Below are 20,833 nucleotides of genomic sequence, written 5' to 3'. Positions count from 1 at the left end.
ATACAATGCTTGTGGGTTTCGAACACAGTTTTGGTATTAGACTCTCTCTCGAAAATATCTGTCTACAATCTTTAGGCATTGATTTATCCATATAAGTATTTTTTGTGTGGAACATTTAATTCAACATTCATTTGTGGATAATTTGTGGTCTATAAAATCTGTGTTTTTCTTACTTAACCACAAACCACACAATTAAATTAATACGTTGAAATAAGCAAATAAAACATTTGAATCAAACATAACGAGTGTATTAACAAACATATTTACAATTATTATTATTATCACAATATAAATTATCAACAATTATTATCACTTTTATAAATATACTAAACATTATCCGATGTTATAATAACTGATGATATTTATATGAAGGTATTTTTATGTAATTAAAGTTAATCCTTCTTGTTCGGACTATTTCACGGAAGTTAATCGCAGAGAGTTTGGGTGTCCGCGTCTTCTCTGGACTTTTGAAATCGACGTGGAACAGGCCGAATTTCACTCTGTAAGAAAATATTGTGTTTCACGTAATTGTATTTAATTATTTATCTGTGTTGTTTTTATCGCCATAGCAAAATATATTTTTATACTAATAGCTATGCTGCGTGGTTTCCCCGCGCACGAACCCTCGGGAAAAATTAATTATTACTATAGCTCATCTAGTATAATAGGTAATTGTAGCTCATGTGTTATTCTGGTACATAAGCTACATGCGAAGTATAATCAGAATCCGTTCAGTGGTTTGCGATTGAAAGAGTAACAAACAAACATCCATCCATCCTCATTACTTATTATATAAATTCATCCATCCTTACATAATATTTTCGTATTTATAATATTAATAGGATTTACTTTGACGAAACTGTTTGTATTGCAGTTGCAAACATAGTAAGGCGTGGCTCACAAAAATTATTAATATAAAGATACACGCATTTTTGCATGTATAAATGTATGCACTGCGGTCTTATATATCTGACATGTTTATCTGTTAATTCTACAGCTGTGATTAAGTTTATTACTTCGTTAGATTAGCTTATACAAACAAGACAGAAATAAATTATTTATTGTACAGGTTGAGGTATGTGAGGAAATCAAATATTTGTATCGTTCTTAATAGATCTTCTAAAATGTGTCAATTAAATGATTATTTCTATATCCAATAACGCAATCTCGTTAGTATCTAAGATAGTAAACTAATTTCCCTCGAGAGCAACAACCGATTTTAGCGAGCTCCGAAAATTTTATGTTCACTAAAGCGTATTGAAAATGTGTAATGTAGTGTAAATTTCACATTTTAAATAACTAGTGATTTTTTTTTAAATAAATAGAATTTACAACAGCTATAGGGAGTGGATAGAGCTCTTCAGTTTATCGGCACAATATGCTTAATTTGTTCTATTGTTGGCACACAACTTTGTTCATAAATAATATTATGACCCGTTACAAATATATTTTGCTAGATGTTCGATCCGGTTTTGCCAGGATTGATCATTCATGGAAATAATATAAAATATGACAAATGTCGCTTGAATAGGTTGCAACTTGGTAGATGAGGAGATAAATCATTACAAACAAACAATCAAATATTTTCTTTTTATGAAATGAAGTATGTATGTATATTGTATATAGCATAACGAATACGTAAATATTAAAGTTAATTGATTTTTTGTCACGTTTTAATAAATCTGTTCATAAAACTTACCTGTAACCATCACTCCATTCAAAGTCGTCCATTAAGGTCCACGCAAAATAACCAGCAATGTTACACCCGTCTTCGTGCATTGCTAAAAGCAGTTGCTCCAAATATCTGTTATAATACGAAACTCGCTCGTAGTCATTGAGTCCACCAAAATCTGACATTCCATTCTCCGTAACAACTATGGGAATTTTCGTACCATAGTTCTTCGTTATCCAATTAAGAACTTTTCGGAATCCTGGCGGGTGAACCTATAAATTCACATCATACGTAAAAACTTTTGGTAATGCGAATTAAAATAAGCTGACAGTAAACAACGACACATTTAGGGTGCTTTTCCACTAATATTATGCGAGGATATTATGTAGCGAGGAATGTGCTTGTAAATATTTCCCATCAGGTTGCCTTAGCAATAAGGCCGCCTCTTGTTCAAACGATGCCTATATTTTTGTCATAACCTTGTTTTTGTCATAATTTAGTTTGTACAATAAAGTGTTATAAATAAATAAACAATATCCCTTCAAACGCTGAACACTTCAAACTAAATGAAGCAATATGATTGGTACATACAAACACATTCCTCGCTACACAATTACACATCCACGTAAGTTATTGGAGGAAAAACACCCTTGTATGGATTAGCTCGTATACTGTTTAATTCAATATTTTTAACATAAGTAATTAGCGCTTAAACAACATGAGTCTAATTGTTATTTAACAATGAATTATTCACACATATTAAACCATTAAGATGCAAATTAAATAATGCTTACAGAGCTTCGTCAAATTTCTCCAAATTTTTAACAAGTGTACGAAGTTAAGGCTTAATACGCAACTTAAAGCTATTGTGCAACTGTTTGACTATTTATCGCTTACTTTGTTATTAAGATATCATTATACATAATAAACCTATAGCAAAAATATATAACGTGAATAATTAGTAGACTATTTTTAAACATAAATTAAATGTGGTTTTCCCTGAGAACCGTAAATTACTTTTCTTCTGAAATTGTTTATTTATAATTGAGGTTTTTATAACTGAAACTGATACTAAATGCATATTGCATAGGTAATTAAAAATTATAATATTCTTTATGACGATGTAATTGTATAAGCTTAGTAGTAATAAAAGACTATATTTAGTATTATAAAGTACTTTTCGCCAACAGCAACGCCCGCGTAGTCAAAGGAAATTCCTCTGGCGGAGATGTTTCACCGCAGCAAAAAAATCCCATGTCACACTCTAGGCTTCTAACTTCAGATATAAAAATAATATCATATAATCGCTCTGTTTGGACGTGACAGAACGACAAACAAATATAGGCTATGTGACTCAGAAAAAAATAAGTTTTTTTCTGGTAAAAGAATTTTTCTAATCGGTCCAGTAGATCGGTGAGAAAACTATACAAACAAACATACAATGACAAAAATGTGAATTTATTATAATAGTCTAGATATGAAAGAGTATTTGAAACCTACCGCCAACCAATCAGCCCCAGGTATTGGCCAGCTCGGATGTTGTTCCATCTTCACACCCGTATCATGATCTATTGAGGGCACAGCCCAACCCTTCTCCATCGACGAGGAAGACATCAGAAAAGATGTGTAATGATTCAGCCCGAAGAAATCTGAAGTTCCTTTTACCATTTCCACCTGGCAAAATACAATATATAATTAAACTAGCTGTGCCACGCGGTTTCACCCACATTGCTCCGTTCCTGTTGGTCTTAGCGTGATGATATATTATAACCTATAGCCTTCCTCGATAAATGGGTTTTCTAACACCGAAAGAATTTTTCAAATCGGATCCGTAGTTCCTGAGATCAAACAAACATACAAACTCTTCAGCTAATATTAGTATAGATTTTTAGCCCAGTTTGCGAACCGTATTTGCTATGTTTAGTTGCAAATGAGCCAATTTTGTACCTTTGAATTACTTCGAGTATTAAATCTCTACCTAATACTTAGGAGGTGGTAAAGTACATAATAAATATTGATCAAATTCTAGTTATTAAAACCAGTGTCGACGTAAATGTATATATAACGTTCTAGTCCTTACTGCTAGATATCTTAAAAGGCTCATTTGGCATAATAATTAAATATGGATTTAGAATTGAATTAAATTGGTGGTATTATATTAATATTAGTAAATATATTATTATAGTTGTTAAAATATAAACAAATTCACTTTCGTAATAATATTGAAATACTAGGAAATAAAATAATATTCAATAAGTGCGCAAAACTTAAGTTTTCAAGTGAATTTTAAAGAGCATTAATGAGTTTTGAATGGGGAACGTGAAAATAATTATAACGCTACGAGGTTGAACAACAAAAAAATTGTTTGAAAAAGTTTCTGGCCAGAAGCCACTTAGATTGTGAGGGCCTTTAAAATACTCGGAAAAAAATAGACTTGTTTTAAAAGTGTATCATATTTTAATATTTTTTCAGAACTGTTAGTAGAATAATGTTTTAGGATTCCAATGTGAAATCCCTGATCATGAATGGAATTTTAACTTTAAAATTGACTTTTATTGGTTCAGATCAAATGCTTGGAATACTAGTAGCAATGTTAACACTTACCTCCTGCGGAGTAAAAACCGGTAGTCGTGACCGTGCGTATCCTTGGCTTATGCTCATATTATCGATCCTTTCACGGACTGAATCCGGATAGTTACCCTTTTCTGAATAAATCGGATGCGCGTACAAACCTACCTGTAATAATATAATAATGGCTATTAGATAAATATAACCCAGAAGACCAAGGAGTGGAAGATCAATGGTAAGGAACTTCGACTTAGAAATCGATAAGGTTCCTGACCAGGCGAGCAAGAATGAAAATGTTTTTCAATTTATCTGCACATGTTGATAAGATCACCACTGCTCAAAATGTTAAGGGAAATCATTGTAAGGAAATTGGTATGTCGAAGAATAAAAAGTTCGATGACATGTGACATCTGCCAACCGGCATTTGGCCATCGTGGTGGATTATGCCTTTACCATCATAGGAGTATGTGTTCCTACAGTGGAAACATACACGAGAGAAAAGCAACAAAGAATGAGAGTTATAAATTATATATACCTACAAAATATAAGAAAAAAGAAAAAACATAACGTATGCATGTAAGGCAACCTTGTACACATGACATGGGATAAACCCTGCATTTCTTATTTTTGTTGGAATGCGGGTTTTTACAAATGTCATGGTATATTTTGCCGGTATCTTTATTATTCTATGTTGTAAAGGTTATGCTCTTACGCGTTGTTACTATGGTTGACGAAAAGGGAAACCATTTTATGATTTTGATATTTGTTTCAATTGATTATTTATGACATGAATACACATTTATCAGATTTGGCTGCCACAATTTAGATTAAGAGTGAGAATTAATAAATAAAAAAATATGAATTTTAAAGTTACTGATAATATTATATATTGAAAAATTATAATATTATTACTAACCCGCATTTGCAGATAACGTTCAGCGGCAGCAAGATCATCTGGATTATTTTCATCTTTAGGCTCCGCGTAAAAAGCATCTAAAGTTATTCCGATTCTTCCTGCAATAAGATTTTTTTTTAAATACTTTTTCATTTTATATAAGCTGCGTGTATATTCAATTTATAAGTGTACAATATCATTTAAACATGTTTTAATATTACTAAAAGACTTGATAATAATATGACTACACATACTATACACAAAAATAAATTGGAGCAACTTATACAACAGCAAACTAAAACATTTAATAAATGCGAAAGTAACTCTGTCTGTCTGTTAGGTACTCAATCACGCCTTAACTACTGAACCAATTAGCATGAAGTTTGGTATAGAGATAATTTGATACCCGAGAAAGGACATAGGATAGGTTAATCCCGTAAATCCCACGGGAACGGGAACTATGCGGGTTTTTCTTGGACTGCGCGGGCGATGCCGCGGGTGGAAAGCTAGTATAATATATAATTTTCAGATATTAAAATTCATTTTGTAAAAATAATTGCTACGTGTTTCATTGTTTAATCTGCTATTCAGATAAAAACAAAAACTAAGAATTGAGAAAGTTTATTTTTAAGTATTAAATATTTTTCATACTTTCTTTGCTTTGTGCCTTAAATGTTAGTTTTCTGAAGTTAGTAGTTTTAATTGCTGTTCTATACTATTTAACTTATAACTCTTTCCACAAGGGACAGACTTTTCCATTATACGACCTACGGGAGGAGGTATTTCATGTTTTTTTAGAAATGAAAACCTCTTCAATAAATTCATGTCTCAGTGACGTTTAATTCTATATATTTAAACAATAAACTAACTGATTGATATACACATAATCTGTCAATTGATGCATTAACTACACCACTAACTTTTACCCATCGAATCGTTTGTTCATTTTATAAAACTTGAAATTTTACACTTTGTGGCTCTATCAGTTTCATCTTCAAATGCGTATAAAAGTGTCATCCCACGAACTGATGACATCAAAAAATAAGCCTTATATATATAATATTTTAAATACCTTTTTGGTGTGGTCTGAATTTTTTATCATACAGGTGATAAGCTCGAGCGTGTCCCAACAGCATGTAGTGGGAACATAAATATTCCGCGATTCCATGAATCTTTATTGCTGGCACGAATACGTCTTTACCGTAGCCCTAAAATAAAATTGGCTTTTTAAAATATTACAACAAATTTTTGGCAAAATATTCAACGGAAATATTGAACGACCCAGTTTTATCAGGGTCCAGTTGCGAGGTATTTTCGTTTTACATTTAATGCAGTGTAATTTAATTTAGTACAATAAATTTCAAATGAACAGATTATTTGAGTGGCTTCAAGGTTCTTTAAATAATTCTAAGTTGTGATGTTTAAACAACGACTCAAAGGAGAGTAGCATCTTCAAATGAATATGTTAATTATCCATTTAATTTCAAACTAATGTGGGACATTGGAGGATTAAAACTTCGCACGAGCTGCCGTACAACAGCTAGTTTATAACAACTTACCTGATAGCAATGAATATGTGGTTCGTTCATTGTGGTCCAAATTTTGACAATATCTCCGAATAAAGTGAAAGCTACTCGTGCGTAATCCTCGAAGTAATCAACCATTCTGGGGTTGCTCCAGCCTCCTAAGTCCATGAGAGATGTGGGCAGGTCCCAGTGGAACAGAGTTACCACAGGAGTTATATTGGCTTTTACGAGCCCTTCAAAAATCTTCCGATAGTATTTAACGCCTTCCTTATTTATGTAATTGTCCGTTCCCTTTGGTAATATCCTGCACGGGTGAATATACAAGATGTTAATAATTAAAAAATAAATCTAATGTTAAATGTTTTGTTATCATAGGATCCGTTAATATTCTGAATAAATTATGATATCATAATAAGATTGTTATCATATATTTCATACGAGCTTTAGATTTGTTGTTGTTGTCTAAAGTTAGTGCCCAATTCATAATATAGAATAGATTTCACATTATTCTATGAAATCATTTTCCTCTAACTATTTAAACGGTATCTACTACATAATTTAAAGACAAAGCTAGTTGTAACTTTTACGTGACGCAAATTCAAGCTGAAATGTCTTTCTATCAGCTGTTTATGAAATGTGATTTAAGTAAAGCTCTTTAAGTAATACGCGCAACTTGAGCAAGTGATCTCAAACTAAACTAATTCTATTACTCTGTAACTAAGCGGTCTTAACATCTTCAGGTAGTGTGAAAAGCCACAAAGATTATGTTAATAGTAATTGCGTCTATACTAAAACGCTGCTCTTTTTTGTTTTTTAATTAACTTTTTTTCGTAGTAAGGCACGCAAAAAATCTAATTCTCGCTTACAATAATTTGTCATTCTACATGATAAGGATGTTAATAAGTTTCATGTAACATTTTGTGATAGTTTATAAACTAGGTACCTACTGCACGCATTTTTATGTCTTTATGAGAAAAAGGTTACAGATTTTGATAGGAAAATATACATATTATATTATGAGTACCAAATGCTTTCCTATTATTATTAAGATAATTCTAACGCCATTTTTTATGTTTTTTAAACAAATGCCTAAGAGAAATGTAGAGTACGTGAAAAATAAAAATGATATTGAAAAAAATACGTGAGAAAATTTAAACAGCTGCGTAATTATTTATACACCATCATATTTGGTTTTAATATTCATTACTACAAATTAATAAATGTAAGTATAACCTTCTTAATATGAGGTAAACATTAATAACCTTAGGAAATTTATAATGAGCGCCTTTGATGTTTTCAATAGAACAAATAAACGTTAACTGCAAAGTTATTACACAAAGTATACGTAATAATTATTATTATTTTATGTAATAGAGGCCTCTGCCGTGAAGTGGTAAGAGATTTAATATCAATATAATCAAGGCACAAACGAGGGCATTCCTTTACAATTATTTATATGAAATTGATGTGCTACAATCTGGTTACGATAGAGATATCGGCCTTATCTTGATATTATTATGAAAGTAATACATCCTACACGATGAGAGTTTGCGAGGATAGATAGATAGAAGTATTCTACCCAGCATTTTTATTATGAAAAGCAACGAATTTGGTACATTTTATACTGAGCTACGTGCTCAAAGTAAGTTAAGTACCTATTATTAAAAACTAATTAATATTTGTATTATTATAAAATCATTAATATTTGTACGGTGCTACCTAGATTTTTAGGTAGAGTGGCCTGTAATGTACCTAATTGAATTTCAAGTTACAACTAAGCCGACCTCACTAGTTACATATCTAGAGCATAAATAGATTTCTTATAAAAAAATAAGCCTAAAATAAATTTACCGTGGCCATGAAATGGACAGCCGATAGTACTCCACGCCAAGGGATTCCACCATAATGATATCCTTCTTATATTTGTGGTACGAGTCCGCAGCTACATCGCCGTTTGACTTGTCCAGCGTAAACTCGGGATGCTTGTGTATGTATGTGTCCCACATACTTTCACCTTTGCCTGTAAGAAAATACAATAATTGATTAAATTAAACTAATGTCCTGTAAGTTCTATAGTCTTAAATATAAGACCATAGAATTTACAGGACATCTAACTTCAACTACACTTATATAATACTAGCTGCTCCGCGCGGTTTCACCCCCGTGGCTCCACTCCTGTTGGTCGTAGCGTGATGATATAATATAACCTATAGCCTTCCTCGATAAATGACCTATCTAACACCGAAAGAATTTTTCAAATCGGACCAGTAGTTCCCGAGATTAGCGCGTTCAAACAAACAAACAAACTCTTCAGCTTTATAATATTAGTATAGATAGAGCAAAGGTTTGATTCCCTGTTTTTTTATTTATTTAAAAAACTACAAGAATAATTAAAATCATCTAAAACATTAAAACTCTACTTATTAACCTATATTTCCTTTTCACACAGGTCATTATATTTTGCAATTCCTGATCCGTGTCAAACTTAATGAAGCCAGGACGAGCCAGAGCTCGATTTAATAAAAAATATTCGAAAAAAAAATAGATCAAATTCTCTGCTAGTAGGTATATTATGATCAGAGTTCAGTAAAAGAATACCTATAACAAAGTACTTCACACTGCTATTGAAAGGGGACCCTTTTGACTCGTCACGTATTTGCCCAGATTTTTTGTCGAAATAACAAGACCGTATCATATTATGTACCTATTGTTTTACCTTTTATACCTTTTTTTAAAAGGATAAGCCAATTTAATTTTTATTATTTAACGAGGAAAGTTACATTAATATAAGGCACACTATTTGAAAGATATTTTGGTATTCTTCAAAACCGAAGTATGTATGTAGCTATATATATTTGCAATAAGCCGTTTAGTTGAGACTAGTAAATATCTAGTAACTATGTATGGTAAATAGCTTTGATGCTTTGATGAAGTGTATGCGCATTGTACAAAGTACAATCATAGATACAAACTTAATTATTGTGCTATTAATTCATTTCGACAATGGATACGTTCTCTTATAAGTACTACTTAATATATTATTACATAAAAATTTGCTCTTCAACATCGGCTTTTAAAAATTGATTGTAAAGTACCTAACAATTTTGTAGTAAACATAACACCATAGCGTGCTATCTCAAACAAAAATTGCTTAACAAGAAATAAGCAATTAGCAACTAAATTCGTTCATTGTTCAACTATGTTTATCGTTCGATAATATTCGTAAAAGTACTGTCATTTTCATATATAGTACCTACACTTGTAGACATTGAAGAATTTAAGTAGACAGTCAAACATTTTCTACAAGGCTTCGTTATAACTCATGGAAATTATTTAGTTACAAATTTATCAATCTATGGGAAGCAATTCGGAAATCAAAATCTATAGAGAAAAGTCGATAGGAAACTATAGCACTACTTTGTAGTATAAATTATATTTTGTTGTTATATTACGAAGATTTTATGTGTATAAGTGACTTTCATAATTATGAAACTTGGTTGAACAGACCAACATACGTTTGGGAAATGACAATTATGTACATTATGCACTCTTAATGAAAATATCTATTTTAAAAACATTTAATTGACCTTATTCATAAAACAACACAAAATTGCAGTCAGTTGATGAATAAAAACTGACATTATGTAATATGCTCCATAGGTACCAAAATATTATGTATAAGTACCTAGTAATGCGCACAAAAATTTGTGCCAAACACTAAAAAACTAAATTTAAACCAGGTCTTGACTTCTAGAGGTGACTATATGTTACTTAATAAACTACGCTAAGTAAATGGTTATTTTTTGTTGATTGACATAAAAACTTATCTATTTATAGATCTTATTGTTATGCATTCAGAAATTGTACTATATGTTCCTATAAGTACCTACATAATATGAACTTATACAAGTACATAGGTATATATTTGTAATTATTCTTATGTAACAAAAACTGTGATCTTTTCAACGTTTTTTATACATATGTATTTGTATTGGAATTTCTATGCGCATTAATTTAATAACTGCGTAGTGAAACAGATCATATAAATATTTTTAAGAGAACATCGAATCTTGACCATCGGTCTATCATCGCAAGTTTATTATTGAGTCAACTAAATCTATTTGACTTATTTTTAAAGTAATTTCTATTGTAAATAAAGTTTCATACAAATTAACACACAATTATAACAAACTAGCTTTCCGCCTGCGCCTTCGCCCGCGTTTTCAAAGAAAAACCCGCATAGTTCCCGTTCCCGTGAAATTTCCTGGATAAAACTTAGTCTATATTACTCGTGGATAATGTAGCTTTCGAATGGTGAAAGAATTTTTTAAATCCGTCCAGTAGTTTATGAGCCTATTCATTACAATCAAACAAACAAACACAGTTTTCCTCTTTATAATATTAGTGTAGATTCCATGATTTATTTTATACTTCCCAATTACTTTTTCAGATATTTTTAGGTAGTATATTACATAGGTATATTTACATAGTAATGTATGTACTCTTAATAAAAACCAAACAACGTATGATTTTTTTATGAAGCTTCGTCAAACCATTTTACAAATTAATATCATGAGCGTTAACTTTATGATTATAAATTCAGAACACAGAATACAGCTTATGATTTTATTTTACAAAGTTATTTTTAACCGCTTTCAAGACATCCTCTTCGATAATTTAATTGATGGAATATTTCATAAAAAAAGATTTAAAATTTGTGTAAGATTTTAATAATTACCGGTTGGCTTGGTCGGTAGTGGCCCTGCCTTCCAAGCCAGAGGTCGTGGGTTCGAATACCACCCGGGGCAAATATTTGTGTGATGAACATAGATGTTTGCTCTGTGTCTGGGTGTTGATTATTATCTATATAAGTATTTATTTAAAATTATATATGTATGTTTATCAGCCATCTGGTTTCCATAACACAAGCGAAAGCTTAGTATGGGATCAGTGCCGTGTGTGAAATTTGTCCTGAAATATTTATAAATATTTATTTATTTATTAATTATTAAAATCTTCATCCATTTTGAGGTTTTTGATGGCAATATTTTCTTTTATAAAGCCCCCTAAAATTATTGTCGTTGTTTTTGTGTTTACCGTAAACAGGCGTTAGACATACAGGCTGACAGACGCGGCAGAAGATTTTGGAGCTAATTTACAATTCATAATTTTGAATATTATACAAAATGGGTACCAGAATACATAAGTACTGTAATTAAAAGGAAACTTATAAAGCCTTAAGCCACAGAACATATAAAGAGCCTTAAGCCATGTAATTCAAATCAATAGAAATACTAAATTAGTTCAATTTACATCTGTAACTGCAACCACAATTTGACTCGCAATGAATTTTGCTGCAAAACCAAATGTAATACGTACCTCTATAGTAAGTCTGCAAAATCTTTATTTTAGACTAGCTGTGCCCGCGACTTCGTCCGCGTGGAATAGTGACTGCATAGTAGTTACTACTTATCTTAAATTATTGAGTAAACACAGACTACCATAAATAATTAAAAGAACTGTAAGTAAAATTTATTACTAAATTGAGCTAAACAGGGGGAAGGGGAGCAAATTTCTTTTCCTTCCTCCCTTGTATGGATGTTTTTATATCGTGCAGCAACTCGATACTCAGTTTTTATCAAATCCAGCACAAAATCCAAATCAGATCTTTCCTGAATCCTGTCTCACGCCTGTAGTAACTATACCGTTTAGACCGTGCAATAAAAATTAAATTAAAAAAAAAAAACAGCGCTACGAAGAAAAGTGCATAGAAAAAGGAATAAATAATATCACAAACTTCCCGAAGATTTTTAAAAATAAATACCATTTTAAATATTTATAAAAAAAAAACAAAGTCATCGGGGCTGCCATGCCAACATCATCATAATATACCTCATTATCAAAATATATGGTACCTACTTAATTTTAAAGATCGTCGGGAAGTTTGTAAAATAGTTATTTATTCCTTTCGGTTTCTTATTTTCATGTAATATTTTCAAGTGAGCGAGATCTACCTCTACCTCCATATTACATTCCTACATCATATTGATATCTATAAGTTTGTTGCTCCTTGACATCTTTTAAGTTGGGCCGTAACCGTGCACAAATTGTAATGGACCACAGTGGCAAAAGAAGTAGTATACTTAGGAAAAAATATTGCCAAGGTCCAGGCCTATGTAGCTTTGAGTAGAGTTCAAAATTTCCAGGGTGTGGCTATCCTCTCGCTCCCGTATCCCCTCTTCTTTCACAGACTTTCACCGCTGTAATCTAATAAATGGATAAACCGAATTGGATAAAAAATAAAAATATAACTAAGTGTACTTCACCCGTTATGCACTTTTATTTGATATGTCACTTGGGTATATTTGACAACATTCGTTTTTTTTCATTCCCACTTTTACCCATATAAAGGTATAATAAATGGATGAACCGATTTTGATAAAGTATGTCTAATTATACTTTACACGTCATGCCCTTTCATTTGATATGTCACTTGAGTATATTTGACAAATTCATTTTTTTATTAGCACTTTTATACCTATATCAAATAAATGGATGAACCGATTTGTTACTGATAGGTCCTTCACTTTCATTTAATATATCACTTAGGTACTTATATTTGACAACTTTCGTTTTTTCCATTCCCACATTTACCCCTATAATAATATACCTAGGTATAATAAATGGATGAACCGATTTTGATACACTTTATCTAAGAACCAGCGTCGGAAAATATGATGCCTAACTAAAAAAACCGCATCTAATTCGGATTACCTGTTAGCGAGCTACGGTGGCACAAACAGACACACACACACAGACACACATAGCGGTCAAACACTTATCACCCATCTTTTTGCGTCGGGGGTTAAAAATTTAATACGACATAATTTAAAGGACATTTTATGTATAAAATTTACCTAGAAGTAAGAATAATTCTAATTTGACCAAAAACCCCCCCCCACCCTTGGGCACTTTCGATATGATCACTTGGACATTTACAGGAATAATAATTGTAACAGATAACTTACGTTTTATCGTACAGTGTATAGAATGCCTTAGCAAATGTTCGCCGTGAATACTTAAATGGTCATAACTTTTTTATTTACGAACCGATTGACATGAAATAAACTCTAAATGTTAAATGAAGATTACCACAATATATAAGTGAAAACCGCATCTTAATCGGATAAGCCGTTTCTGAGATTAGCGTGCACGAACATACAGACAAACAGACAAACAGACAAAAAATTTTTTAACTACAGTTTTGGGTTTGGGATCGATTTAATAATAGCACCTGCTAATTTTTTTTTATATATTTTGATTGTACAGACACGACTTTTCTAGAATTTTATTATATGTATTGACTAGACAGGCGCAATTCCAGTAATATGCAAAGTTGTCGTGTCGTCATTTAACCCATATACTATCAATGCTGATAGTATATGGGTTAAATGACGACATTTAAAGTTAATTGGCTATTATATTAGTTAAAATTCATACTTTATCTAAATCGTCTATGTTGATTATTTTTTTGTTGATTATAAATCAATCAGATTTAATTTCAATCAATTGATTTTCTACTAAATGGAGATTCTGTCTAACAAAGAACTACAATACCTACATATAGTTTTTGACCTTAACTTATCTATGACGCTTCTATCTATAGAGAAGAAAATTGTTAGTTAGGTACACTTTAAATTTTGATATTATTACCTAAATCATAAAATAATAAGGAGGACTTTTAGTGAGTTTGCAACATTTACATTAAAACTATACCGATTATTTAATTTAGTTTAGGTACCATAAGAAATTTATATCTTTACAGAATAACAATTTATTTAATGATAGGCTATATTTTTTTTATTTTGGCCGAGTGAAGCCGGGACGAGCTACGAGTCAAATTAATTTAATTTACACAATATGTGAAATTTAACAGTTGGATTTGTCCATATAAGAATAAGCAGATGGAGCGTTGCCGAACTAAACCGAATAATTTATCGTCATTTTCAATAAAGCTATGTGTGCTGTCATTTCGCCTCTACACTGTACGTACACGGTGCTTCTGTGTGCGTGTAATGTTGCCAGATATTGAAAAATTTCCCAAATTTTTCCCCGACTACGGAAAAAAGAGGGTTATGTTTTTCGAGTTTATGTATGTATGTATAATATTTCTTTGACACGCCCTGCAGTATAAACCGTTGGACCGATTTTGAGTTGTGAGGTTTCATTGCAATGATCTGAATTATTATGTTAGTGGCGGTAGTGACGTAGGCTATATACATAAATGAGAAGTCAAGTTTTAATTTTTATTTAAATTCTTTTATTACATAAAGTACCTGCCTACTAAAGTTATATATGGACAAAATAATTGTATTCAATTTTTTATTAAATAAATTACAAAAGTTTCAATATTAACTATAATAATTATATTATTTTTTATTTTTCATAATATATGAATACGAATAGCGGTAGTTTTTAGTCGAGAATACGGGACATTTTATTTTCATCATATCCATCATGGAGTTCACATAAATTAAATCGCTAGCGAAAACGACTATGACGTTTTTAAGCTTTATAACAAAATAATGTATTATGCTTATTAAAATAATCTAATAATGATCATGAACCTTTAGTGGACTATACAAATAATCACATTCACGATCGAAAAATCCAACAGCATTACCCTGAAGATCTTTTAACCATTTTACCGTTTTACCAATAAAAATGGCAAATTCATTTTCAAAATACTGGCAACATACGTTGAAGTTTTGTATTCCTTCATATCTGTAAAATTATTATTCGTTTATAGAAATAAATCAGCCAAATAATCTACAGAAAACCTGTGAAACGATGTTTCATCTTTTTTTTGTTTTCGGGAACAAATTTTACAGCGTTTTATTATCACAAGACAGCATTTTTTTACTAAAATTGCAAACCCTTTTTGACATATTTCATGACACTATATGCGCTTTAGCACTGGTGCAGCGACGTATTTGTTTTTGATTTCGTATTTTCTTTGACAAGGGCGACGGGCGGTTGTCATGCTCCATCTGTACTTTATTTTGTAATCTAAGAGAATAAGATTAAATTTGTTTACTTTATAAGCATTAAAAACATTTCACAATATTAATTACGTAATATGAAAATATGCTAAAAAACCAGTAATTCCAAGCGCTGTAAGTTTGGGATAACAGTTTTTTAACATCTATGTCCGCAGGTGCATACTTATGCTAAAACAAACTGTTACACACGCCGCTATTTAATTTAGTTTTACAACTCCTGAAGCGAAAATGCTAACAAAACCTTTTATCTTTTTATAAAGACTAACATATTCGAAAATAAAAACGTAATCTGCACGAAAAGCAGACCCGGATTTTATAATAATTCTATTCGTATTCTTTTGAAGTAAAAATATAAAATAAAAATACGTTAACTATGCTACATAATTAATAGTTCCTTAATTAACGTTCAATTCTTTATGATTATAAATACATTTCATTTATTTTTGTAATTGCCTAAAATTCTTACGCAAGCTTGCATTTACTGCATACGTTAAGGGATATTTATAGAATACCGCAGACAAACTTGTTTATATTTTTACCGCAGCCAAATAATACTATAATTGCCGCAATTAATACCTAGACCACTTCCTTGATCACGTAGGCTATAACCGTAATATCTCACATTTGATCCTTAAGATCAATACAATACATAAATACATACAACCGATCCCATAAGACAAGGGTAATTATGCTAAAAAATCGACGTACAAATCCGACTCTACAATATATTCTGTGCCTCTACCAAAATCGCAAAATACTTCATAGAAAGAATTAGAATATTAACTCTTTCGTTATGTTCGTTTTTCTTTAAGAAATCGATATGTAGCGATAAGTCCACAATTTGTTATAATATTACAACTTAGGTTAAGTCTATACTCTCTATTTGTAATATATCCAATCCAATACAGCACGAATTAAAAATAAATATCAAATATCACTGCGATGATTCCATTTTACGGTAAATTATGGCTTGACATACCTCCATCATTCCACCCTCCTTCTATTTGAAATGCAGCCGTTGCAACTCCAAACATGAAACTGGCTGGAAACGAATAGTTGCTCAACCCAGAGCCTACTAGACCGCTCACTCCATTTGCTATAAGCAGCAGGCTACAATCAAAATATTCGTTTTCATTATATAATCCTTGTAAACGATATTTTTTTTTTTCAATTATTAATTTTTTAAACGAAATTAATGTGCCAGATTGATTCTTTTGTAGAGTAGTGTGTTTGTTTATATTTCAATTATAATTATTAATTCTATTCATACTACAAAAATTAAATACAATGTATTATAATTATGTCAATAGACATTATACAACAATTACTTCACAAAGATTATAAATTACAACGATAATAAAGTTGATTGTTTCGTTGAATATTCAACACGTCGCGTTTTAAACGTGAAAATATTTTGTCATTTTTTATAGACACTAAAACCACAACACTGACTCTAAGCACGGATCAAATATAAATTTTAGACCTGAAGCTGACTAGAAGAGCTCTGCTCTGGGCGACTCGACTCATGCTCTGCATTTTACTGACTAAACTAAGATATTGACAATGAGACTATTTAATTTTTACCTTAGCCGAGAGCGCTAACCTTCTGGGGTTTCCCTTAGACATCGAGAATACCTTTCATGACTGCACGACGAAACATTTGACACTTCCTGGCATCGATTTATTTTATGACATACTATAATTATGTTCAATTAGACGTATAATGTTAATACTAAATGTAACTTAGGTTTTATATTTTAACTTCTGATAACAATGCCAAAATACGAGGTCATGGGAATTTTTTGTGAATAACATTAACTGTCTTATATATTATAAAAATATGAGAAAAAAACAGTGAAATCTCTCCACGAAAAGGAAATGTTTCCTTGTTTTGTTCATATTGACTATTGGATAAAAGCATTTCGTATGAAGTAAGTAAATATGCTTGCCTGCAGGCAACACTGAAAACCGATACTGCCTTTAAATAATTTTTTGTAAGTCCTTGAAAATAAAAACAATTTCTGATAATTTTTTACAGAAGACAAATTGCTCATATAACGAAGTAATTAACAACAAGTTAGTTTTTTGAATATCAAGTTTAGAGAGACGGAATTTTTTTTTCTCTATATTTTGAGCATGTATGATTGTAATCTTTCTAGTACCGATTTGTTCCTATCCCGTCCTTCCTTTATTTTATTTATTTCATTTATTTCAGATTAATTTATGACAATCATTGAATAGCCTGATAGTTACTGTGCTCATCCATACTAATATTATAAATGCGAAATTATACCTCTCATACATTATACCTCTAAATGATAGCTATGTAATATTAATATGCTAAGTTATGAACTAGTTTGTGTTTTTTTTTAATTTTAATTAATTATTTTTAACTTTATGTTATGTTAAAACTTTAATAATGTTTAATTGACAAATGGAATGAATAGTCATTTCATATGACTATTCAAAGATTCATCTTTATATGTATAGGGTATTTACCTGTTTTACGATGTAAATTATAGATATTTCTTTAAATGCCCAAAAGGCGATCCACGACGAGGTGAGCCGGTTAAATCACTCAGAGAAAAAAATGCGGTCATAAATTATAATAAGACACTGGAAAGCCGGGTGCGTTTGACACTCCCTCACGTGGGACGCGAATAAATCAAAGGAAAAACGCTAAGGTAATGATTTATTTCAACTCTTTTTTGCCTTTGCTTGGGTCCGTTTTCTATATTCTTTGATTCTGTTTACACTGACCATTTAATACATAATAAATTTTATTTATTGAGATACCTTTGATAAATGAAACAGAGATATTTCCAGTCGATTGGAGCGGGCGGAATTTTACGTAATATAATTCAGGTAGTTCAGCTATAGTCCAAAAGCTTTTTACAATTAAAGTAAGTACTTAAAGATAACAATGATGAGAAGTGTGACCATATTTCATCAGATAAGAAGTTCGTTCACAAAACGATTCCCAAAGGGATAGTTTTCTAAAAGAACAAAATAAAGATTTGGAACACGTCCAAATAATATTATTTTTCCAAATCGTGGAATACTGGTTGGCTTGGTAACTGATGTGAAACCTTCGAAATCTCAACTTTTAACTGAACTCATAAAATAGATAGAATTTCATAAATCTACTTTATAATAACCACTAGATATCTTAATATTTACGAGCACATAATAAAAAAATAGGTAATAAAAACACACAACTCCAGTATTTTTGTAGCAATCCTATCCTACTATAATAATATTATAAATGCGAAAGTTTGCGAGGATGGATGTGTAATGTGTATGTGTGTGTTTGTTACTCTTTCACGCAAATTCTACAGAACATATATAGAATCAATTACAATGAAATTTAGCACACATATAGAGGGTAACTTGGTTTAACACATAGGATAGGTTTTATACCGGAAATCACAAAAAAACGGGAACTATGCGGGTTTTTCTTTGGAAACGCGGGTGAAGCCGCGGGCGGAAAGCTAGTAGAATATAATATTATGAATTAAATGCCTGACCAAATTAAATCACAGATTTCTACAAAACATCCCTTTCAATCGAACTCTTGATATAAACAAATAACATCATTATATTTGAATCAAATTATATAGTTTGCAATACATCGAAAATGAGAAGAGATGACTAACAAAATGGAACAGTTTTGTACCTGTCACAAGGGTTGTATCGGTGTTAGGTAGGATTATTATGTTAACCGTACTAAATTTCTATAGACAAAGTTAGAAGGGTTTCTGTTTTGATAGTTAACATTCAAAGTGACCACAATTACTGTTCAAACGTCTATTTTGAACTAGTGAATGCAACATCGCTAGCTGAATACCAGGATATCATGGTTTTTGAGATTACTGTATAATTAGGCGTATAAGTAAGGTTGTATTATAACCCGTGTGATGTGTGGAAATCTGATATAGTGTCAAAATAAAATCGATGGATAATTGTTCTGGAATCGATCAAGGTTTTCAGAAAAATAATCAACATCAAGTGCTTATTATAAATATAAAAAAATCCTCTTGTACGGTCTACATCGTCCAGGATTTTTTTAAACATTGATAATTTTATTAATTAAAATTACATACCTAAATTTCAATAATATATTCTCAGGTACAATTAACTGCGATGGTTTGAACAATGTCTCTATGCTATTTTAGAAAATAACACAAAAATAGCCTGTGTTATAGGAGACATTCATCCTTCCTTGTAGTAACATAAAGAAGTATATTTATATGGACCACATCAATTTTATTAATACTTTTATTGATAAATTATTTTGCAGGGCGACATAATATTATTATGTATAGGTGACATTCTCACACAAAATGGAAAAAGTAACGAGCTTTCTATTATTACAAACATATTAGAAGATGTTTGATCAAAATATAACGAGACAGATTTAATTGACAATACATAAGTTTAAATTATACGAAATTGGCAACATCCTCTCCGGGTAACAGGAAATTTGCATTAATTATGAAATGATAACTTTGTTGATGATCTTTGAAATTGAAATTTAAATTATTTTGATTTGTTTTGAAAATTATTGTAATTATTTGTTTCAATAGATGCAAACAAATTAGTTTCGTTTTGTATTATTATTGTTTTCCAGAAAAATAAATTTTCATTTTATATCTATTTGTTCAAGCTTTTACGTTATTTACATTATACATGTTTATAAATATTATGTAAGTATATGGAAAATATAACACTTATTCAAACAATGTTTCTCTTGTTAGGTACCGATTGCTATTAAACCTTTGGAACAATGCTTAAATAAATATAAAATTCGCAGATGTCTCTAGACAAAATATTATAAATTCCAATCTTGCACTTTAGCCGAACGGCAGACGTGCAGATGGGCGAGAAATTTTGCAGCGATTTGCATTGGTTGCAAAACTTAGTTATGGTAATCTGACTATAAGTTACCAGCTCTAAGCTTTCAATTTTATTCGAAGAAGATAGCATACTTTTCCCTTAACTATCCGAGGAAAATTTAGTTAGTGCAGATATAAATTAAGGATCTCGCTCTGAAAATTCAAATTTAGATAATATCGTCGCGAGCAGAGGCTAATATTAAATTTAATTTCAC

At 30.9% G+C, this 20,833-nt stretch overlaps 1 protein-coding gene across 1 annotated transcript; it reads right to left on the bottom strand.

Moving 5' to 3' along the window:
• Positions 1 to 232: 232 nt before the first annotated feature.
• LOC123693343 (myrosinase 1-like) lies at positions 233 to 17,259 on the bottom strand. Its single transcript, XM_045638399.1, has 10 exons — positions 17,207 to 17,259; positions 16,703 to 16,833; positions 8,513 to 8,681; positions 6,695 to 6,965; positions 6,208 to 6,343; positions 5,157 to 5,254; positions 4,277 to 4,408; positions 3,173 to 3,346; positions 1,700 to 1,944; positions 233 to 500 (listed from the first exon to the last, which is right to left on the bottom strand). The coding sequence occupies exons 1-10, from the start codon at positions 17,257 to 17,259 to the stop codon at positions 344 to 346; spliced, it is 1,566 nt and encodes a 521-aa protein (XP_045494355.1). The 3' UTR covers positions 233 to 343.
• Positions 17,260 to 20,833: the final 3,574 nt, after the last annotated feature.

The sequence above is a fragment of the Colias croceus genome, chromosome 7 (genome assembly GCF_905220415.1).
Source record: "Colias croceus chromosome 7, ilColCroc2.1".
NCBI classification, from domain to species: domain Eukaryota; kingdom Metazoa; phylum Arthropoda; class Insecta; order Lepidoptera; family Pieridae; genus Colias; species Colias croceus.
The sequence above is the reverse complement of the archived record's forward strand: the minus strand, read 5'-3'. Positions and strand labels throughout refer to the sequence as shown.

Bases quoted from the DNA above. Each gene is read 5' to 3' on its own strand.
- LOC123693343 (XM_045638399.1), bottom strand. From the start codon at position 17,259: ATGCAGAGCATGAGTCGAGTCGCCCAGAGCAGAGCTCTTCTAGTCAGC. The intron at 1,945-3,172 runs GTAGGTTTCAAA...GTGAATTTATAG, and splicing joins CTGGGGCTGATTGGTTGGCG to GTTCACCCGCCAGGATTCCG. The intron at 501-1,699 runs GTAAGTTTTATG...ATTTTCTTACAG, and splicing joins GAATGGAGTGATGGTTACAG to AGTGAAATTCGGCCTGTTCC.